This window comes from Pelecanus crispus, chromosome 1 (genome assembly GCF_030463565.1).
Source record: "Pelecanus crispus isolate bPelCri1 chromosome 1, bPelCri1.pri, whole genome shotgun sequence".
In the NCBI taxonomy this organism is placed as follows: domain Eukaryota; kingdom Metazoa; phylum Chordata; class Aves; order Pelecaniformes; family Pelecanidae; genus Pelecanus; species Pelecanus crispus.
The window spans coordinates 91,154,149-91,178,405 of record NC_134643.1 but is presented as its reverse complement, the minus strand read 5'-3'; the positions used below and the strand labels follow the sequence as shown (position 1 = coordinate 91,178,405).

Here is a 24,257-nt window from a genome sequence, read left to right as displayed (position 1 = left end):
TTCTGGGTTTGTTGTTTTTTTTTTTTTTTAGAAAAATAGATGCTTTATTGAGTTGTGCACATAATATCACATTTCCAGCTGTAACAAGAAATTATATTTTCAACAGTTCAAAGCTACAAAAAGAGGCAACAATGCAAATATAACAATATTTGATAATTATTTTCTTTCCAGGAAGAAAAATATTAAAAGACAATATACACAGAAGGAGAAAACAAATGTAGAAAAGGGAAGAAAACAAAAAAAGAAATAACTAAAACTAGATGTCACTTTCTAAAGTTGAGTAGTTTATACATTTTTTTTTAGATCAGCAGAAAAAGCTAAAAAGTGCCTCTTGTGCAGAGGCAGAGTAGAGCAAAGATACAGAAATACATTACGGACAATCTAGTTCAAACCTCAGTAAACTCAAGGAGCAGGTAATGACTTTATTTTCTCCAAATAACAAAACATCCATTGTTTACTTTTGTACCTCTACACGGCTCTGCTAGCCACCCTTACTTTTCTCTATTTTTAAAATTTATGTCCTTTTTTTTTTTTCCCATAACAGATAATCTCTACATTGACTTGTCTGCCCTTTTTTCTTCCCAAAATGGGAAGCAATATTTGCTTTCTTTAACCTATATTTTCTAAGTCAGTGTTTCATGGAACTATTGGGGTTGTACAGCTTTTATTCTCCAGCAAATGAGCTATTGTCTCTTGGTTCTTGTTTAAAGGGTATTTAGCACATTCTAAATCAGTGGATCTGAATACTTATTTCACCAGTACTTCTTCACTACATTGTTTAATTCTCCACTTGCTTGCCTAAAATGCAGTTTACAGTCCCTTCTTTACAGGGATGCATTTAAAAACCTTTTGAGCACCAGTTTTAAAATGCTTCCCTTGTGTCCTTATTCCTAACTAGCCAAATATCAGCTAAGTATTTGGGCGGTTTACCAAAGGAGAGGCTCCTCAGATAGGAGCAGTGGGGCAAGATCTTTCCTCAATTAGAAAATGGCATCTCAAGGACATCTGGATAAATGTAGATCAGGCTGTTTCCCTTGGGACGGGGTTATGTAGCAGGGGTAAGAAAGTTCCACTGTCTGCAGTGCAGGCACTGGCACACGAGCAGGTCAAGGAATTCACCTCTTGAAGATGATGGCAAGGATGGCAATGGCAGCAATTACCAAGAAGGCTAGACCACCGAGTGCTGAGCCCACGATAAGCGGCAGTCGGTCCTGCACCATCTCCGAGCGCTCCCCTAGCAAGGAAGACACATGCATATACACACACAAATGCAGAGGACAGGAACCGTTAGAGTTTACCTTCTACTCGACTAGGTCTCACCCATAATTCCATCCCTACTAGCCCTTTGCTTCCCAAGCTAGTCCTGACAGTTCAACAAATACTTGACTTGGTTATCCCTTTACCCCTTCAGTCACTGTGCTTCTCCAGTGCCTTCCTTCCTACTTCTGAAAAGCCAGTGCTCCCTCTGAATCCACTTTTCCTTCCCCTAGTCCGCTGACACCTAACTAGCCACTTAAGTATAGGCTAGCTCTACACCTGGGCTTTTATCCCATTGTCCCCTATCAATTTAGCTTGTAGATGACATAACATGAATACCTTTGATAAAGACCAAAGAGTATCACAAGGTAATATATTACTCTCTGCATGAATGGATGGATGGTGATACTGCTGGAAGGCAAGCTTCTCTGTGTATGTCCTGTGTCCCGTCTGTCTTTAAGACTTTCACAGGGCATGATTCAGCTGTAAGATGTCCTGTGACACCTGGAGACCAAACTACAACAGTGTATAGTGCTACATACTGTAATACCCTCCTAAAGAGAGTACTACTGACACACTCTGCTCCTGCTGGTCAGAGGCAACAAGGAACAGGACTGGGGAATATGGCACTAGCAAAGGCTAAGGGAGTGTAAACAATATGCTCTGACAGCACGAAGCATCTTTGAGTGAACCAATCTGCATATGCAAATTATGATATACAGAAATACAAGTTGAGTAGGAGTGTCTGATAGTCCTCCAGAGGATAAGGTAATACACTCAGGGACACACACAAGTGAAAGATGGTCATGTGCAGATCTGAGTACAAAATGGTAGCACTTACCTCCCATTAAAGTCTGGAAATACATCTTTCCACTGTATGGGCCATAACCCACTGCTGTTCGAGCTCGTACTTGGAAGGCATAGATCTTGCCTGGGCTCAGATTTGATATGGTGGCCATGTTGGTTTCGCTAGTCAAGGTGAATGAATTATCCTCATCTTCTGCCTGTGAATGTCAGTGACCAAAAAGGAATGTGAGACTTCTGCCCACACCGCTGGCTCTCCTCACCAAGGAATGTTAGTTCTATGTCAGCCCAATATTCTTTGAATCTGTCACAGAGCCTCCCAACCACAACTGCTATTCCAGATCTGACTTCCCTCACACACTACTTGTTGCTCCTCACTGCTGCTTTTCATTCCCTTAGGCTGGGCTTCCCACAAAGCTCTGCCAAAGACCCTCAGTCCTGACCTAAACAAAAGTGAGAGACAAAACTACCTTGTCCTGTGATTTGTTGCTAGCATGTCCATGAAAAAAGCCCTCATCTGTCCTGAAATTTTGATTTCTACAAGCTCCAAACTCATGTATTCTCCTAGGAGAATCCAGAGCAAGAACACCTGTAATGCTGCATCCAGGAAGCTGCTAAACATGTTACTACAAATAGCAGGCCCCTTTACCACTAGAAAAACAGTAGCCCTGCACAATCCTGTAAAACTGTTTACGTGAAAGATCAAGAATATGGAATGGGACCTTGTCTGAACAGCCCTACATACCTCTTCCCCTCAAATCAGCTGGATTAGGAGTCATTAAAGATGTGAATGGAGAACAACTTTATATTTGCCACCTTGCAATTCCAGCACATAAACAGGTAACCGATATCTGCCACTTAATGAATGAGACAGTGCATTCCTCCTCCCAAAATTTCTGAGATGTCTGTCCAGGCATAAATAGGGACACAGGACTTCCCTCCACAAACACATGACAGAATGTTGCAATGAGTCCAATTCCCATGTACACGTTTGAAAACCAGCTCCTTCCACTGTTACCTGTGTCAGCTGGTGCTAAACTTATTAGGTTGTTAGCCACAGCTTTTTAGCTTAGCTACAAGTGTCTTCTCTTTTTTTATCTGCATCGTCCCTAGATGGTTCCAAGTTGGGAAATGCAGATGGACTCACGTTAGATGAAGTACATATTATGAATTTCTGGGTTTGCTACAGCTTGTTCTTCCCTCATAATTGAAGCATTTTTCTCCACCTTATCCATCCTGATCCAGGGGTGCATCTCTGAGACAGAAGATTTCCCTGTTCTCTTTTGCATAACAGCTATACAACAATCAGCACTGCATCACTTTCTGCTCACCTTGTCAAAGTAGCGTAGCTGGTAATCCAGGATGATCCCATTGGGCTGGTCTGGCTGAGGCCATGACAGTGTGATGCTACTGGTAGTACGGCTCACCTGATGCATCATAGGGACAGCAGAGGGGACTGGAATAAAAGAGAGGAAGGAGAGATTGCAAAGGGATAAGCCTAACAATTCACTATAATTGAATATTCATTATGATGAGTTAATAAGTTAGGTCAGCTCTTCCTTTAATGTCCCTTAATTTGCATTATGAAGTACTCTATAAAATAACCAGAAGAAATCCAGGCACAATGCTACTCTACTGGGAGATACAGTCACTGACAACTTGGACAGAAAGAAAATGAAGAAAACCACATCCAACTGATCAGGCACATAAATTATGAAATTATCTATATTGTAGCTGGAACATTATTCTGATCTTCAAACTTGCAATTCTTACATGCAAGACGACAAGGTGTTCAGTGCCAGTGCCTTGTTCTAGGATCACACTTGGACAAACAATGTGATAGTGGTTGGAGCAAAAGCAGAGCAACAACACCTCTCTTCTGCTTCTCCCCCAGATTATAATTCTTTGCCTGGGGAAAAAAAATCAAGTATGGGCTATGAGAGTAATGGAGGCCTTTCACTACCAGATCACTGTTGCAAAACAGAAGACGGAAGCAGATGAGAACACTGACATGTTAAGGAACAGACTTTAAAGCATTGCTCAGTTCAGTGGTCTCAGTTCAGTTCCAGATCATAGAGAATGAAAGCATCTCATTTTCATAGCCTGATACAGAATGATAGAATCACAGAATCATTTAGGTTAGAAAAGACCTTTAAGATCATTAAGTCTAGTTAAAGATGTCCCTGCTCACTGCAGGGGGGTTCGGCTAGATGACCTCTAAAGGTCCCTTCCAACCCAAACCATTCTATGATTCTATGATAAGTCCATTAACCTAGCACTACCAAGTCCACCACTAAACGATGTCCCTAAGCACCACATCTACATGCCTTTTAAATACCTCCAGGGATGGTGACTCAACCACTTCCCTGGGCAGCCTGTTCCAATGCTTGACAACCCCTTCCATGAAGAAATTTTTCCTAATATCCAATATAAAACTTCTCTGGTGCAACTTGAGGCCATTTCCTCTTGTCTTATTGCTTGTTACTTGGGAAAAGAGACTGACAACCACCTCACTACAACCTCCTTTCGGGTAGTTGTAGAGCAATAAGGTCTCCCCTCAGTCTCCTTTCCTCCAGACTAAACAACCCCAGTTCCCTCAGCCACTCCTCATAAAACTTTGTGCTCTAGACCCTTCACCAGCTTCGTTGCCCTTCTTCGGACACACTCCAGCACCTCAATGTCTTTCTTGTATTGAGGGGCCCAAAACTGGACACAGTGTTCCAGGTGCGGCCTCACCAGCGCCGAGTACAGGGGAACAATCACCTCCCTGCTCCTGCTGGCCGCACTATTTCTGATACAAGCCAGGATGCCGTTGGCTGCCTTGGCCACCTGGGCACACTGCTAACTCATATTCAGCCAGCTGGCAACCAACCCCCCGGTCCTTTTCTGCCAGGCAGCTTTCCAGCCACTCTTCCCCAAGCCTGTAGTGTTGCATGGCGTTGTTGTGACCCAAGTGCAGGACCCAGCGCTTAGCCTTGTTGAACCTCATACAACTGGCCTTGGCCCATCGATCCAGCCTGTCCAGATCCCTCTGTAGAGTAGCCTTGTGTTCAGACTAGCTCCTGGATCTCAGACCAATCCCTTTCAGGACTGTTGCCCATATGTCAAAGCTACCACTGTATTTGAGACTCCAGTCCCTCTGCAGGCCATTGAACCACAGAAGTGCAGTCTGAATGGGCTTTTAACCAGCACTAGTGCTTGGAACCACCACCTCAAGGTCACTGCACATATAGTTTTTCTGCCTGTTCTTACATAGCTTGCTAAGTGTCTGTCTTTTGGTGAACAGGCCACCCTGGCATACTACCCAGATGGAGCTGTTAGCTTTCTTGATTCCATTATGGTATTAAGTGCTTATAGTCTGTGTTAGATATTAAGTTTGTAGGCAAATGTCAACTTCCCTTTATATACAAAGCAAGGATCTGGACATCAAACATAAAAAAAGGCTTTGGATGCATGAATCTAAACCAGAAAGCAAGCAAGAACTCGTGTCTACCAATTTTAGAAATCTTTTGATTGTCTATTCTAAAAGTCTGAAGTTCATTTCAAGACTTTGAAACTTGTGTAATTGCCATTACTTCTCACTAACCTGGAACTCATTAAATCAGTAGGAAGGAAACACAATATTATCTTGAAGATAAGATGATTAATGATTTCAAACAGTGTTCACTGAACTAAAATCAGATTACAATGAGAAACAATCCAAGCTACTATTTGGGGTAGTTTTGCTTTTCATTTTTTTGTCCTCCTAGAGGAACCATTCACATGTTCTGAAGACAACAGCAGTACAGAACATCTTTAATAGCAGGTCCTTTCCTGAAGTAGTTAGCTCTTCTAAAAAATGTCCTCAGAGCAGGGAGATGAATAGTTGTTCAAGCCACTTGCATGTGAAGCTTCCTGGAGAATGAAAATCCACTTCTACAAAAAACATCCATAAATTTATACAGACAACACACCCACACGTGCACACAAACACCCACACACACTCCAAGTTAATGCAAAAGCTAAAAGAATATGAGTTTCTTCTTAGGAAGAGATTTCCAAGCAAAAATTTCACGGTAATTGGAAGAGGATTTCTCAGCCTGCCAGCTGTCTGCCCACAAAGTTCTTCTTAAGTTTTGCTTTCTCTCTGCAAGCAAAATGTCATGTTGCCAAGAAACCTGCAGGTAGGCAGCTAGGGAACCCTCATTTTCCTAATGGAAGTAACATTTTCAGCAACATTTAAATTTTCCAGAAAAAGCATGCCAATGAAAAGTTGCCACCTGGTTGCCACTGGTTTTACACAATAGACATAAGCTTCTGAAGTGAGGAATGAAGCAGAGACATTTGGGAAATGATCAAAAACTGCAGAATAGCATTTTCTTCCCTCATAATTGTGAAAAAGATAAAAGGATTGTTTTTAATAACAAGATACAATTATTCTGAAAGACACAATTCAAATGGGCTCCAAACAGCTCAGGCAAGTGGGAACCAGTTAAAAATGTAAATGAAACAAAAATGTAATGCTTTCTCTCATCCTTACTCTTTTTATTTCTTACAATTGCTTCTCTTTCAAACAAGATTGCACAACTACTTCACCTGCTAATGACAATGTTGCAACAAGGATGGAAGACAGCAGCAATGAACCAAGATCATATTTAGCATTTAAGACACAAATGAAGAACACTGTACTCAAATGATAATGTGAGGAGAACGGGATAACTGGTCAGATAATATTTGATCAAGACAGATTCCTCTACATTTTAATGTTGTGAAAAGGTTAACTTCCTTCTGATGGGACACAAAGCACACACAGTGAGGGGTGCAAACTTAAATACACAGCTACACTGCCAGGGAAAAGCCCACTTCCTTCTAGTTTTGCATGAATATTTTGCAGAATGATCAGATTTAAATGTCCCCTCCATTCCTGCCCTCCCACCTCTTTTCACTCCTCTGCTTCCCACCCCCAACAGTTATTCTTCCCACCCTTCTCATTTCTTCCCAATCCACAATTTTCCCCTAGCTGGAAGGAACACTCAAAGTCAACTAGCAACATTTGACCTGTCTTTTAATTAAAACTTATCCATTCTGATGTTAATAGGTACTGTCAATCTTCAGTTACCCATCAACAGGTTATCTTTTGCCAATGGTACAAGAACCTGAGCTGGCACTGTACATAGTACATTTAGGCACAGCAAAATCTGCACCAGAACAATGGTGATAAATGGTACTCTACTCAGATGGGCAGTATCCAGAAGCAGGTTACAACTAGTGCAATTAGAAATATTGGGAAACGTAAGAAAAAAAATCACTGGATTGGCTTTACCCAGAGTTACACTGTGTGTATCTCTTGACCATGTGCCGCAGCATTCTAGAATGTTCATATTATCTAAGTATGTCCATCACTCAGGGTAATCGGGTGGTGATGATGGGGATGCCCAGGATAATGTCATCTGCCATATTAAAAATAGTCATTTCAGTGATACATACCTAATAAGCAGATGCTACTTAAGGCAAAAGCCTAAACCAGTAAAAATCCTCAGTAATAAAAATAGCTATGAATCAATGCAAGACAGGTTGTCTTGTCACCTCTCTGAGACAGAGTTCAGATTTCGATACATGTGTTTGCCTCTCTTTTAAGGACAAAACTTATGAAATACTGGCCAGGGAGCTCTCCCACCACTTCCAAGTAAAAGAGATATCTAGATTTCTCCTTTGAAAAATTTCATCCTAAGGTGATGTGAATACTAATACTAAGGTAATGTGAAATGTGAATGTATTTGTGGGTGGAGTAAGTACATATTTCCTCTCAGAAGTGTATGATAAAGTTACTCTCCCAGTCGTAATAGATTAGGAAATATAAAGTTCAAGGTTTTATGTCTTTAAGACAACACCCAAAATACCCTACCTCTGCTGCCACAGAAGTGTTAGGTGAGTATTTTCCTTTGTATGCATGCTGACTGTTAAAAATGTTTATAACAGAACATTGCTTTCAAAGCTTGTTTCATGTATACAAGTGTCCAGTTCTATGTTGATTTGTCACTTTTATTCATTTTGCTCTTTTCAAAAGGGGTTTATAAATGGAGACATGCTAGGTCTGTGTCTAATGATGGCTGAAATCACAGGTCCTGATTCAATTCAATCTGGGCAGTTGGACTACATGATCATCATAGGTCCCTTCCAACTGAACTATTCCATTCCATTCCGTTCCATTCTGTTCCATTCTGTTCCATTCCATTCCAATTATTCACTGAGTGCAAACAACATGTTGTGAGATCAGACCTCTAAGGAAGACTGAAAAAGGGCTGCTTTTTGTATACTATGTATAAAATAGCAAATGTATGGAAAATGCTTGCGCATATGAAACCTAATTAAAGCTGTAAACCAGTCCAAAGACAGTTAAATAAAGCTTGCAGATACTAATTTTTGTGGGCTGTCAGTTGCAACTCTTCTACATGGCGGGACAAATTTTTTCCTGGTAGCCCACAGGGGTGGATTTAAGATATTTTGAGTACCTTGAAAATGCTACATTCACTGAGTTACTAACGTTTGACAAGTTTATGCTGTTTTCTAATAAAGCTGATGTCCTTGCCTGTAGGATCTGCTCAGACCAGCAACACATGCCTGCAAGCCTAAAAATCTACATAAATCAACAGAGTAGACAAGGAAGGTATGTGAAGGAAGTGGAGACTGGTATAAAAGTACATGATGATGCCCACTTATGCAGAGCACAGCCAAGTGCCGTTCTCAGTAGACCATGAACACGTCTGGCATGTGACATTCAGTCTATATCCCGTGCAGATACCCAATGATATGCAGCTGAATCCCATCCCCAGTCAATACAATCAATGGAACCTAATGAGCAATTCGGCTCACTCTAAACGCCAAGGAGCAATTCAGTTGCCCATACATTTGACAGGCCCCTGGTATCCATTCTCTCTGTCATCCAGGCAGCATTCCAGTAGGTGCTGGGTCTTCTATTGTTCCTATGTCATATCTGCTAGCCCTGAGTAGATGTCTTGGCTACAGCAGGGTGTCTCAGATTGCCTTAGATGATTACATGTGAAAAACTGAATGGAGCTGAGAGCTGACAGCTCTATGTAGCCTAATGTTTGGAGGCACTGAACCTCAAGGGGGACTTCAACCACCCTGCTATCTGCTGGAGGAGCAGCACAGCAGGGCATAAGCAATCCAGGAAGCTCCTGGAAAGCATCAGTGACTACTTCCTGAGCCAAGCAATAGAGGAGGCAATGAAGGGAGGTGCCCTGCTGGACCTCACGCTCACAAACAAGGGTGGGTTCACTGGTGATGTGAAGGCTGAAGGCAGCCACCATGAGGTGGTGGAGTTTAAGATCCTGAGAGGAGTGAGCAGAGCAAAAAGCAAGCTCACAACACTGGACTTTAGGAGAGCAGATGTGACCCCTTTGGGGATCTGCTTGGATGAGTCCCATGGGATAAGGCCCCGGAGGGAAGAGTGGCCCCCAAAAAGCTAGTTAATGTGCAAGGATTACCTCCTCCAGGTGCAAAAGCGGTCCATACCAACGAGCAGGAATTCAGGCAAAAAATGCCAAGAGGCCTGCAATTTTCAACAAGGGGCTCCTAGCTAACCCCAAACATAAAAGGGAAGTATACAGAAGGTGGAAGCAGGGACAAGCAACCTGGGAGGAACATAGAGGCACTGTCCGAGCATGCAGAGACATGGTTAGAAAAGCCAAAGCCTACCTGGAATCACATCTGGCAAGGGATGTCAAAAGCAAGAAGGGCTTCTCTAAGTACGTAAGTGGCTAAAGGAAGACTAGAGAAAATGTGGGCCCACTGCTGGGTGGCACAGGGGACCTGGTGACACAGGACATGGAAAAGGCTGAGGTACTGAGTATCTTCTTCACATCAGTCTTTACTAGCAACATTGGCCTTCAGGAACACCAGGTCCCAGAGACCAGGGGAAAGTCTGGAGCAAAGAAGATCTTCCTGGTAGAAGATCTGGGGAGAGAATATTTAGGCAAACTGAACATACGTAATTCCTTGGGCCCTGACAGGATGCACCCATGAGGGAGCTGGCTGATGTTATTTGAGGCCCCTCTTGATAATCTTTGAATTATCGTGGTGCCTGAGAGAGGTGCCTGAGGCACTGGAAAGCATCCAGTGCCTCTCTCATTATATTTCACATGTTTTGATCAAGCTCAGCTATGCCTCTAATGTTCTATAATATGCCTCTATATTCTCTAATACTAGCCCCACATCTACCACTATCATATTATTCTTTCTCCTTTGTTACCTCTTCAGGTATCCTACTATCCTCATATTCTAAGCAAATGTCACAAAGACCCTAGTTTTGTTCCACATATCTTATCACATATCATCTTCAAGGAAGATCAGTCTGAATACAGCATGGAAATTCCCTTTTTTATGTGTTTAATATCTTATATTTATTTTGAAAATGTCCTATGTCTTTTCCACAGACTTCAATTTAGTTCTGACCCTTTCTCTGAATATCTGAAAATTCTTTAAAAGTATCTTGGGTTTTCTTCTGTCATAACCTTGTATTTTATTTCCTGTGGATGAAGAGTGCTTTAGAAAGGCAAATTAGTTAGTTATTTTCACTTCCCTTACCTCTCTTATTCCTACTTTTTGTGTATCAACTCTACTCATGCCTAATAAACAGGAAAAACTCCTTAATGCCACAAGGTGCCATGTTTTACTATGCACCTCCTGTTTCTCCTTGCTCAAAAAGCTTCTGTCTTCATTTAAACAGTTGCTGAAACCTGAAATGTGAAAACAAGCACATTCATTTTCTCCTCATGCTGCAGAGATAGGGCATAGTAAAGAGAGAAATTGGAATAGTTTCTTTTTGTGGAACGACCATAGAAATTTTTATTAAGTCCCAGTCATTACTGGGCAAATCCACTGAAGATGGCAAAGTTGACAAATGTCACTACAGGCAAAATTAAACCTTAAGAGTATTTTTGTTGTTCCTATGTAAGAAGAAAACAATACAGTTCTATTCTTAGGGACCTTTGGCAAGTGCTCAGGGTTAGCAATTAGATCATAAATAAATGAAAAGCTTGTTACTTTGAAAATTAATGTAGTTCATTCAGAGGACAATCAACACAGAGCTCACACTCCACTTGCTTTACCTGCTGGTTTTAGCTTTGCAAAACACAATAGTATGTAGCTTTTGACAGCTCTCTTTTTCTTCATTTCCTGTTTTGATCAAGAAAATGCATTGCCTCTGTCCCTGCTCTTGCCAACTAAGTCTACCGGACTCTTTTGTGTCTCTTTGGAAAAGCAAACGTCCTCAAGCAACTCATACATTTCCCTTCATAATCTCATAATCATACTTGGCATTTAATTCTTTTCCTCATCTCACACCATTTCACCTGAAAATCTTCTGTCAGGTCCTCTTACAATTTCCTGGCACTACCCTAACTGTCCTTGTCCCCATTCAGCCTCTTACACAAGCCTTCAGACTATCTAGCTTTCGTTTCTGCAATTCTACAGATTTTTGGTATTGCCAGGTCCCACTGCTCTGAATCCAACTGATGTAAAAGGCTGCTACATATCTTTTCACAGGTACAAGTCAGTCTGGTCACATAACCTTTACCCTCACATATCTTCATTAGATCTCATAATGTCTACCTTTAGTTAAAAGAAATCCACTTGCTTTGAAAAGTTTGCATAGATTTGCTCCAACATTTGAGTCTCTGCTGTCTTTATATCTTTCTCTTCTTTCTAGGAATGTAACAACTGCCTGAATTAATAAGTTGAGTAGCGTGTCTCTGGCAACAGACATTACTACATGCTTCAGTGGCAGGTGCAGGAAAAAAAAATGGACAGGTAGTTACAGCTGTGCACAGAGAAAGTTTTTTCACAATCCTTTAAATGAAAACCTGACTTCTGTCCTGAGACATGAGAAGAGATATTTGTTTACCCTGGTAAGTACACTTGAAGATGTTAAAATAATCATTAAAATTCTAGTCAGATTTTTTTTTTTAATAATATGGTTGAATTTTAAGTTATTTGCTTTCTTTGTGTCAAGTTCCCCTCTGTGAAGAAGCATAACTCCTCTACAATTACATAATAGCCTTTCCTCATGCAGTTCATGCTATCTGGAACAGCCTCCCAACATCTTTCTCTATATCCTGACACTTCTTTAGGTGTTCACCCACAGCACTGCAAACCTGAGCTGAGAGCAATTCCCTTCTCTCGTCTCATCTCTGGACAGTTTTTCCTTCTGGTAATTTGCATATCATATTTGCATACCATTACTATTACTATCCAAACAGGTTTCAGATGCTTTTTGCTAGAGAAGTCTTACTATATTAAAGGAAGTTTTTCAGTGCCAGCCCTTCCTATCCTGTCCTCAAACACGTAGTCACTGAAGAGTAGGAACATCATAATCAGGCTACCACAGAAAAATGTGATCATGTAACCAAAGGATCGTATCATACTTTGAAGCAGGGCTGTTAAGGGTAAGCAAACTCTTAGATGAATAGCGTTTTGGAGACAAAGATGAAGAGCGAACAGGTAGTGGGGGAAAAAGAAAAAGAAAAGTAGAACTGTTCCAGCACAGAATATTGCCTAAGATACCTCTAACAAAGGGACAGAGAGTGGGGAGGAGGATTTTTTAGATCAGCAACTGGAAGAAGCAAGAGAACTCTGACTAATATATGAGTAAGCAGAATATTCAGAAACTGCCAGGACTGGAGGGTCTTTCTTTGGTCACCTTTAATTCAATGGAGAGAAAATTTTTGCTAAGGCCATTTATTCTGAAAGCTTAGCTTTCTTCATGTTGCTTTTTTTATATCCTTCATGCCTTCCTGTCCCTTCCTTGTCTCTTTCAGAACGTAAGATCCTGAAATGTCCATCTCTGCTTGTATAATAATTGTTACAACAACACAACAACAACAACAAGCCATGCTAAAGTGAAAAGCTGCTGAGTGGATTGAAGGAAGGGGGTATGGATGATAGTCATGTGATGGAGGAAGCAAGGCCTTGTTAGTATGAGCTGTCACTATGAATTGAGGGCAGCTCATCTCAAGCTCACCCCTAACGATCTTGAGGAAGAGCAAGGAAAAAAAAACCAAACACAAAAAGAAGCCATTCAGTACACATTGCTGTTTAAGAAAGTTGGCCTCCCCTGAAACGGCTTCAGTGCGCAAGAGAGGCAACTTAGAGAGAGACACCCAACACACACAGAGACACCAAAAGACACCTGGAGAAATAGGAGTGGTCAGAAAAGTCAAACAGAAGCAAAAGAAGAGGCTAGATTTGGTGATTCCAGGCAGGAGAAGGAAGCAGCTACTCAATTAAATTACCTCAGATATAGATGAAGAAGGCTAGGATGAGAATTGCAAAGAAAGAGAATTTTTTAGGATGTTAATAGAACACCCACCTGTCTCCAGAAGAAGCCAAAGGAGCTGCCTGGAATTATCATACAAATTACCCAGCCATATCTTTTACTGTAAACAAAAACTGATCACTGACTTGCAGCCAGCCTCTTAGGGGGACCGGCTATCCTAAACATGGTCTGCTACTCAATGCCTGTCAGGTAACATTTCAAAGGGAAAAAACAGACATTGTCAAACTCCTGGCATCTGCTAACAGTAGGAAATTACTTGGGGTGCATATATATTCCCTTCCTTTCCATTGCATAGAAGCAGAAATGAAAAGATGTGATTTAACCAAGACCATGATGCCACATCTGGTTTTGAAGCATTTCTCTTGAGCTTTACTGAAGCCTGGTTTTGCAGGGGTTTCCGCAACTACGCTGTGGAATCTCATTAGGGATTTATTTGAGTCTAACATTTACACATCTCTAAATGTTTACAGACATTTTCCGTCACTTGGTTCAAATTGTTCCCCCTTTCTCCTCATCACATTACTCCTCATTATATCCTCTTAAACAAGCTGTGTACAATTCCTCTCCATACCAGCTTATACATGCTTGTAAAGAACAACATACACCCAGTCTCTCATTGTTGACATTTAGCAGAACTGTATGCCTGTATGCATGTGGTTCTCTCCAGCTCCAGTCCTTGTGTATGACATTTACAGAAAATCAGAATTTGCTTGATGCTGTTCTCCATTTTCCTCCATATATAAGCCTTCTCTATGCTATCCATCAGTTTGACCTACTCTTCAACTCTTTAATCTCTCCCCTTCCTTTGACTGCCCACACAAGCCACTAGTATTTTAGTTTAGTCATCTATGCGGTTTAGTTCCTAGTTACAAGGATCACAACACCTTTGATACAACTGTACAACACATTTTAATATTCCTACCATGTGAAAGGCGAAAAAAAAATCTTTGTTTCCTATTGATAGCAGAATAGTATTCCAAGATCACTTACCAGAACAGCAAGGTTGAAAAGCCAAGAACAAGGTAGAAAAAAAAACATTGCATGTGGAAGAACCCAGAGCAATTTCAGTAAAATAGGAATGGTGATTCTGCTTCTGGATCCTTTGTCAAAATTCTATTTAACACCTCTCCAGGAATTGTAAAAACAGTAGTTTTCCTATCCTTTTATGACCCACAGGACTGCACGGTATTAACAGACGCCACCCCAGGGTCATATATATTCAGGGGATGAGTAAATATCATTGTATACATTCTTTCTTGTTATACAGTGCCTACCTGTATCTTTAACGGTATCTTCATCTTTAGACTGTGCCTATCTGTCTCTCTATTTTCCAATTCCTTACTTCGAAATGCAGCAAAGCAAAGGCGGACAGATTTGATGAGACACTCAATACCACTTCTAGTGTTCTATACTCTAGTGCACTAGAGTATGAACTGAAATGAGGAGAATAGGTGGTGGTGTATAGAATCATAGAATCATAGAATGCTTTGGGTTGGAAGGGACCTTTAGAGATCACCTAGCCCAAACCCCCTGCAGTGAGCAGGGACAGCTCTAACTACATCAGGTTGCTCAGAGCCCCATCCAACCTGACCTTGAATGTTTCCAGGGATGGGGCCTCCACTACCTCTCCGGGCAACCCATTCCATGTTTCACCACCCTCACTGTAAAAAATGTCTTCCTTATAGCCATTCTAAATCTACCCTCCTTTAGTTTAAATCAATCATTCCTTGTCCTGTCACAACAGGCCTTGCTAAAAAGATTCTCCCCATCTTTCCTACAGGCCCCCTTTAAATACTGAAAGGCCACAATAAGGTCTCCCTGCAGCCTTCTCTTCTCCAGGCTGAACAACCCCAACTCTCTCAGCCTGTCCTCGTAGGAGAGGTGCTCCAGCCCTCGGATCATTTTTGTGGCACTCTTTGGGACCTGCTCCAACAGGTCCATGTCCTTCTTGTGCTGAGGGCTCCAGAGCTGGACGCAGTACTCCAGGTGAGGTCTCACCAGAGCAGAGTAGAGGGGCAGAAATCACCTCCCTTGACCTGCTGGCCACACTTCTTTTGATGCAGCCCAGGATTCAGTTGGCTTTCTGGGCTGCAAAGCGCACATTGTTGGCTCATGTCCAGCTTTTCATCCACCAGTACCCCAAAGTTCTTCTCTACAGGGCTGCTCTCAATCCCTTCATCCCCCAGCCTGTATTGGTACCACGGGTTGCCCCGTCCCAGGTGCAGGAGCTTGCACTTGGCCTTGTTGAACCTCATGAGGTTCACACAGGCCCACCGCTCCAGCTTGTCCAGGTCCCTTTGGATGATCATCCCGAGGATGATCTCGTCCTTCTGGCGTGTCAGAAACAAAGAACAAGAAAGGATGGAAAAACAGAGTATCTCAAAACATAGAAAGACGAAAAGTGAACAGGTGAAAAATGCTAGAAAAACAGATTGAAGTATAAGAAGATGAAGTGGAGAAGAGTAGGAGATAGAGAAGGTGAAGAGGAAATGAAGAAATGCTCTCTAAGAGCTGCTGTGGCAAGCTGATGCTCACAAAATCCCTGTCAAACCCTGATTGTGTCTCCTGTCTTACACAATGAAACAACACGCTTTGTCTGACTCACAGAACTATATCTATTGCCATCTTCTCCAGGGCAGCTTCTGCCACGACAACTCTTCTCCATAACCACATCAGCTGCTAAACTCATTTTTTTCTGCTAAGAAGGAAGAAAAAGAAAGCCCATGCAGAGAAAGCAGGAATGAGAAGGGCAGAAGTGAAACCATAGAACTAGCACGGCAAGATAAAAAAAGGCACAACACACAAGTAAGATAAAGCTCCAGGATTCAAAAGACAAAAGCAAATCAAATGAGAGACAGATTGGAAATTTTGGGACTCAGATGCAGGGGTTTCCTCACCTGACTGGCTGGTGCTAACATTGATGGTGGCGTAGTGGGGTGCTTCGGAACTCAGTTCAGTCACCAAGTTGACAGCCTGGATCTCAAAGGTGTACTGCACACGGGCCAAGAGGTTGGAGACTTGCACGCGACTTTCTGTCAGGCCCACTTGGCGTGGTTCAAATTGTACACTGTCCCCACAGCGCACACATGGCCCTGAGGACCCTACTGGGCATACTTTGCAGATGACATTGAAGAAAACATCCTTGCGGCCACCCAGGTCCTTGGGGAGACGCCAGGTCAGGAGCACGTTGGAGCCAACAATTTCATAGCTAAGGTCACGGGGAGCAGAGGGGATGCCTAGAAGACAGAATGAAAGATCAAAATGTCATGAAAGAGTGGGAGAGAGTTGGGGGAGGGGAGAAGACAAAGCAGGGGGAAAAGAACAGAACAAGAATTTGCTTTTTCTTCTCATTCTTACTCTTCTCTAGTTGTTTCTCTGAACAGGGCTGAGAAAAACTTATTCTTTGCTACATCAAACATACACTTACATACACAAAGGAGCAACTGTACTATCACATTTTAGAGAAACAAAATTAAGAAGAAGGGTCTTTGTTTCAAAGGTGTGAATTTTACTTTTCCCTAAAAGAACAGTCAGTGTTTAGGGAAATTCCAAGCCTTTGAAATTTTAAATTTTGCACAAGCTTAGTAAAGATTTTCTCTACTGAGACCTCTAATTATCTCCTTTGGCACCTAATATCTCTGAACTCTCTCAGACTTAGTTAGCCTGTTCTACCTATTGCAGGAACTGAACACCACTTTCCCTATGATTATTCCTGCTGCCAGCCAGATTCCTGAATGGCATCAGGAGTAAACTCTGACAGCTAAAAACTGCCCATTCTGTGCATCCAACACTTCCCCTGCTGGCACAGAGACAGTGAAGATAAGGAGGAAAATGCAGACGGTGAGAAGATGGCATGGCGATGAGAATGTGAGAAGACACTGGAGCTAAAAAGTGAAAAGCTCAGACAAGTAAAAATAAGCAGCGGTGTTGCACTGCTAAACCTGGGCATAGACACAAAGCAAGACTGGAATGGCAGGGACAGAGAGGCTGAGCTCAGTAACAGGGAGGGGCAAGGGAAACATGATTTACAGAACATTTCTCTCCGAAGGCTGTAATGAAATCCAAGACTCCTCATTCTCACCATTACTCTATACTGAACAAATATTGATGAAAACTATGGGCAAAGCCTTTTCTCTGTCTAACACTGATCAATATAAAGGATGATACCCTCTATTAGTACAGGTGGATGAGGTCTTTGCGGGGGATCTCTCCGGCTGCAATCTAGTTCATTGCCGGAGCATTTGAGTATTTCCAGTAGCTATATTTCCCTGGGGCCTCACATTTCCAGTGTTGTTAAAAAAATAAATTATGCTGGAAAATTGCACACAGAAGACTGTTTAAAAAATGTATTACTAACAAGATGAAGCATTTGTACATCAGGAAATGTCAGAATTAAATTTTCTTTTGTGATCTTAATTGGGCTGCTCAGCATTTGCATTGTGGTATAGTATTTAATTGCATGATCACATACTAGTTTTCCCTGAGGATTCTTATCACAGACAATGCAGAGGACATACAATCACTCAGGAAAAATAATCCCTGTGAAGTAGAGATTGCTTGATGCTGCTGAAGATGAATTCTGTGCAGTATAGGAAGCAAGCGATTACAGAAAAAACCCACAATCACAGTTCCTAATTTCTGAGTGTTTAACTTCAGAGCCATAAAGTGTTTGCAGGATGCTTTAGGAAGTTTGGTTTTTTCTCCGTCACTTCCACAAAGTTCAAGGGTGATGTTTGATATATTATTTAAACTACATTTTTGAGTACTAATCACTAACCCTATTTCATTTTCTGCATCTAATTATTCTTTCTTGACCTATTAACATTCATAATAAATGCCTGTGAAAAGTCATAACTGATGAGAACCACAGATAAGCCAATGAAAAAATTAATCATTTTCCCATCAATAAAATTTGCAGAATTTGAATTCTGTGCAGTAAATATGGTCTCCACACTTTCAATCATAAAGAGAAGAAAATATTTGTTAACTCCTTCAATGAACAATGTTTACCCCGTGTATGAAATGAGTTTAGCATTTCATGAGAAATTAGTATATTATTCTCTCATCAAAAGTTGCACCTTATGCATACTTGCAATGGGCTTATTTAAGGCTGCATGAATCATCTGAAATTTGACATTTTTGCATTTCTGAGCATTTAGTATTGCAATACCCCTGTATTCTCAAAACACAGTTTCACCAATGTATCAACACTGTAAAAAGCACGTGGGAAGACTTCTGCCTTCTCATTTACATTTAGTGAGTGACTATACCCTGTAGCCAGCTAGAAGAGCAAAGGGAAGTTTTGGATTATTTCAGAGCTCATGAGAAGAGGTGAACTGCAACTCCTCTGAATCATTCAGGCACATGCTCTCTCATTAATTGCCCTTCTTGCTTTCAAACACTCCATCCAAATACTTACCAGTGCAGGGAGCATCAGAATTGTCCGAAGCAGATCGATAGTAGCGGTTCTGACACACACATTCACTGGAACCTGGCAGTGGAGCGTGGCTGTGGGCAGGGCATAGATGACAAGGGTCATCTCCCACAGATACTTTAAAGAAACCAAGGGGACAGGCTAAGAGGAGGAAAACGAGAGAGGCAAAAGCAGGAAACTCATTAATTCAGATTCCAGAAACAATGCAATCTTATTTACATTTAACTTGAGCTGCTGCTGTAGGGAGAAGTTACCACACAGAGTAGCTGCTACTGGTTCTGTTGCTTTATGGAGCACGTATTGTTAAATTTGCAATTTCAAAACAGTTTATACAATAGGTGCTTAAATTAATTCACTGGCAGATGAAAGAAAACCAGTCCAGAGACAGCTTTGGCCATCTGAAATAATTGTCTTCTCATTACTCAAAGAGCTTTAGCATTGGAGAAACCAAAGAGCATAGTCATGTGATCTGTCTGGAAATAGCCATAACAGTTACAGGTATTATCCACACCTCCTTCTCCCCACCCCACACAGCCACAAAAATGGATTTTTTATGCTGCCTTCAACAGTTTCATTGCTTAAAGTAATATAAGCTACCCTGGCTGATTTTGTATCAAAATTAGGAGGAGGCACTCAGATTGGCAGTCGTAGTGTTTTCCTGTAGGTCTGGAAACTTCCCCATAATGGATAAAAGCCTCTTAATTTAGTCAAATTTGATCTGCAAATGCATAGGAACATGCCTATGCAAAAAGCTGAAACAAGGACGGAAATCCATCCTACAGGGAAAGAAAATGAAAAATATAATAACTGATTAACAATATGGGAGTGTGGCACATTCTAGGTTTGGCAAAGATGCTATGCTGAATTATGTAACAGAAGGTGCTTGGATCTTACACTGAAGTTCTAGGATAAAGCTTTTACAACTTTTATATAAGTTTTCTGTAAGTTTTCTAAAGCTGATTTTCTGTATAAATAGATACAGCCCTTTTAGATTTTATGGACTAACAAGCTTAAGTGAAAGTTCATTTGTGAACTGACATTTGGTTAGTTAACTTCACAATAAAGAGCATTTACAGGGAATGGGAAACTTTCAGATAGACCCCAGATGAGCTTTTGATGTCAAAAGACACAAGGGACACACTCAAGAGAAGAACTGTCCTAGTAGTTACCATAAGCAGAACAATCCAAAGGATTGTGGATAGCAAAAAGTTATGTAAAAAAAGAAAAATGTGTAAAAGAATAATATTATTTTCAGGTGTTAATATGAAATTAGGGCATCTAATGAATGTTCCAGAAGCTGCAGAATTAGCCCATCTGGTTATTACTTACTATACTTACAGGTTTTCACCTCCAATAACAATTATTTGGAAATGTTTCTAACCCACATAGGTGCTGAGTGGCTATTGGTGCATCTTTCTTAACAAATGAACAACTTCATAAAAACAGAGTAGCTTGCTTATCTAACCTTCTTCTCATATGTGTTGAATTCCCTTTGCTTTGGGTTCTCAAAGCCCATTGTAGAATTTTCGATTCTGTGGGACTGCAGGTATGCAAACCTTAACAAAGCTGAAAAGGTTACAGCTGCAGTCCAGACATAACGGCCAATAACATCTGTGAAGTCCCATCAGCTTTACACCTGTTATATTACTTCATCTTCTCTGTCAGAAGTCTTCTTGGCTGCAGAGTAACCTCCACATGTACTGTGATAAGGAACAGGTCAGACCATAAAAGGGACTTCAATAACTCTGAATGATAGCTATTAGATAGGAGAACGCAGATTCTTCCCAGCACTCAGAAAATGACAACGTTCAGTGTGTGATATATTGCCATATGGAAAGGAAGGGAGAAGAAGAGATTGTAATTTTGCGTCTGATGGATGATGGTAAGAAAAGAGCAACTGCCTTTGCCTTCAGGCCTTAATCCAGCAGGAATTCAATTCTTCTCATATGGAAATCTGCCCCTATGTTCCCCTGGACAAAAAAGTAAGATTTTGTCCACTTTATGAATTATATCCCTTTCATTCAGTTTAAAGCTTTGCTAACAGCCACAGATGTAGAATACAATTTTCACACTTCTTGGCAAATGCACATGTACTGAAACTATGAGTGTTATGAATGGGAAGTTCTCATCCAACTCACTGCATAGTTATTCAACCAAAATTTACCACTTTCAGGGATCTTCCTTTATTTATTTCAAATCCGAGAATGCGGAACTGAATGTGAACGTCTTTGTTTTCTTCTAAGTCATTTCATCTCACCTGTTTTTTCTTGCATCAAACCCCTTCTCAAGCTTTTGTCAAGGCTTAGAACTAATGGCACATTCATTCCACTTGTCAAGGTAGACCCTGGAGAATGGTTCTTTTTCTTCATTCAGTACTAGAGCCTGACGTCAAGTGAGATAATGACCTTCCTGCTAGTCACAATAGTGAAAATGAACAGATAATGATAATACCTGCAGCCTATGTGATGCTAAAAGGAAATCTGTAGAGGATACAGATTTTGCCTCTGCAGTGCAAAAACATAGTCACCTTACAAGGGTAGTGCTAAGAGAATTCAGGTAGATTAATCTCTAGCCCAATTGCAAATCATATGAAAAACTAGACAAAGCTGTGAATGAAGAAGAATTTGTCTGGTATTTAGTAAATAAAATTTATTTTAAAATAAGCATGCTTGTGTTAAAAATAAACAAACATTTATTTTTACATGGTGCTTTGAAGTCTACTGGCAACTTGCTGTTGAGCCTGGGGATGCAGGGATGAAGTCTGCAGGGATGGCACACTGTTGATGAGTTAGACAAAGGTATTAAGCAGAAGTGCAATATTGTAGGTCTTTCATAATGGAACGAACATGCCAGTAGCACTACCACCTCAGTAAAGGAAGCCCGTTTATATAAGGCAGAGCACATCTATTGCTTAAAAGGCCATGCAAGATTTCATTAATGCTGTGGACAGTCACTCCAAGCGACCAGAAGCATTCAACAGCTGCTTGCAAAAACCAACCAACCAACCAACCAACGCAGCAAGAATACAAATCTTTGTATAGGGACATGGTATCTGCTAATGGATAACAATGTTACCTACTCATGGCACAAATATAGCACAGTACTACAAAGACAACACTTTGGAAAAGGTACTCATAACAAATACTAGAGATCAAATACTTATATTTGCCTCACAAAATCTAATTTCTTCATCCATGCACTGTGCCTGCCATTATACGCCTGCGCCATATGCAAAGGCAGGTTACTGCCATCTCCCCTAGCACTGCCCAGTGTGCTATGGTTTTTGTGCTTTCACACTTAGGTGGTTTCTTGTTATCTCTTCCCTCTCTTACTCATTGAGGCAGCATCTATTCTTGTAAAACTCAGTGAATGAAGAATTGTTTATTTATGCTGAAGAGCAATGTCAGCATGAAAACAGGTGACTTTACAGCAAATCACAGATTTAAATAAGAAGAATGCTTCCACCAACTAAAGCAGAAGGCTTCTGAGAAGAACTTCCAATACAAGCAGCAGACAAAATTAAAAAAAAAAAAAAAAAAGCCTAGCCACATTTAAGAAGGAACCTGAACTGTTTCTGAAGTGATTTTGTGGTACAGTTGCCACTGAGAGCTAACTAGCAGACTTAATGTAAACCGATCTCCCTCTCCCAACCTCTCCAGGTCCAATACACCCTTGTCCTGTATTTAGCATAAGCAGAGTGTGAAGAAGCCACATAAGCTCATTTATAAGCACTCCAGTACAGCTGAGTAAACTGGACAACTAAAATTCCACTGCAGATGATTCACCAACAAAACAAATTTTAGTAATATTTCTCTGTCCTCACATGCTCCCCCCCTTCTGAGAGAAGAGGTGGAATTGCTGCCATTTTGGCTATCATGTTCCTCCTCAGTGGCCCAAAGAAACAGATGAAAGAGGGGTACAAACAGGGAGTTACAGACTCCATTAAGATGTATCACTTTTACAAGATGACTCAAGTACAAAAAAACCACAGACTGTCACACTTAATGCGTTTTCTATGCAAAAAAACCAACCTAAAATGTTAAGTTACCACATCACAGAGAGAGGGGAGCTAAGAAGGCTCCCTGTAAGAAAAAAAACAAGAGAGCAGATTAGTATAAAAGTACATGATGATGCCCACTTATGCAGAGCACAGCCAAGTGCCGTTCTCAGTAGACCATGAACACATCTGGCATGTGACATTCAGTCTATATCCCGTGCAGATACCCAATGATATGCAGCTGAATCCCATCCCCAGTCAATACAATCAATGGAACCTAATGAGCAATTCGGCTCACTCTAAACGCCAAGGAGCAATTCAGTTGCCCATACATTTGACAGGCCCCTGGTATCCATTCTCTCTGTCATCCAGGCAGCATTCCAGTAGGTGCTGGGTCTTCTATTGTTCCTATGTCGTATCTGCTAGCCCTGAGTAGATGTCTTGGCTACAGCAGGGTGTCTCAGATTGCCTTAGATGATTACATGTGAAAAACTGAATGGAGCTGAGAGCTGACAGCTCTATGTAGCCTAATGTTTGGAGGCACTGAACCTCAAGGGGGACTTCAACCACCCTGCTATCTGCTGGAGGAGCAGCACAGCAGGGCATAAGCAATCCAGGAAGCTCCTGGAAAGCATCAGTGACTACTTCCTGAGCCAAGCAATAGAGGAGGCAATGAAGGGAGGTGCCCTGCTGGACCTCACGCTCACAAACAAGGGTGGGTTCACTGGTGATGTGAAGGCTGAAGGCAGCCACCATGAGGTGGTGGAGTTTAAGATCCTGAGAGGAGTGAGCAGAGCAAAAAGCAAGCTCACAACACTGGACTTTAGGAGAGCAGATGTGACCCCTTTGGGGATCTGCTTGGATGAGTCCCATGGGATAAGGCCCCGGAGGGAAGAGTGGCCCCCAAAAAGCTAGTTAATGTGCAAGGATTACCTCCTCCAGGTGCAAAAGCGGTCCATACCAACGAGCAGGAATTCAGGCAAAAAATGCCAAGAGGCCTGCAATTTTCAACAAGGGGCTCCTAGCTAACCCCAAACATAAAAGGGAAGTATACAGAAGGTGGAAGCAGGGACAAGCAACCTGGGAGGAACATAGAGGCACTGTCCGAGCATGCAGAGACATGGTTAGAAAAGCCAAAGCCTACCTGGAATCACATCTGGCAAGGGATGTCAAAAGCAAGAAGGGCTTCTCTAAGTACGTAAGTGGCTAAAGGAAGACTAGAGAAAATGTGGGCCCACTGCTGGGTGGCACAGGGGACCTGGTGACACAGGACATGGAAAAGGCTGAGGTACTGAGTATCTTCTTCACATCAGTCTTTACTAGCAACATTGGCCTTCAGGAACACCAGGTCCCAGAGACCAGGGGAAAGTCTGGAGCAAAGAAGATCTTCCTGGTAGAAGATCTGGGGAGAGAATATTTAGGCAAACTGA

The 24,257-nt window shown here is 41.5% G+C and overlaps 1 protein-coding gene across 1 annotated transcript in view; it reads right to left on the bottom strand.

The window, feature by feature from the left end:
• The window catches only part of LOC104026457 (ephrin type-B receptor 5), a 57,620-nt gene that overhangs the window by 7,878 nt on the left and 25,485 nt on the right, over positions 1-24,257 (bottom strand). Inside the window, exons 4-8 of the mRNA XM_075721366.1 lie at positions 18,816-18,971; positions 16,294-16,632; positions 3,393-3,517; positions 2,099-2,261; positions 1,120-1,234 (exon numbers count right to left, since the gene is read on the bottom strand). Of these exons, the coding sequence (XP_075577481.1) occupies positions 1,120-1,234; positions 2,099-2,261; positions 3,393-3,517; positions 16,294-16,632; positions 18,816-18,971 (898 nt within the window). The remainder of the gene's footprint in view (positions 1-1,119; positions 1,235-2,098; positions 2,262-3,392; positions 3,518-16,293; positions 16,633-18,815; positions 18,972-24,257) is intronic.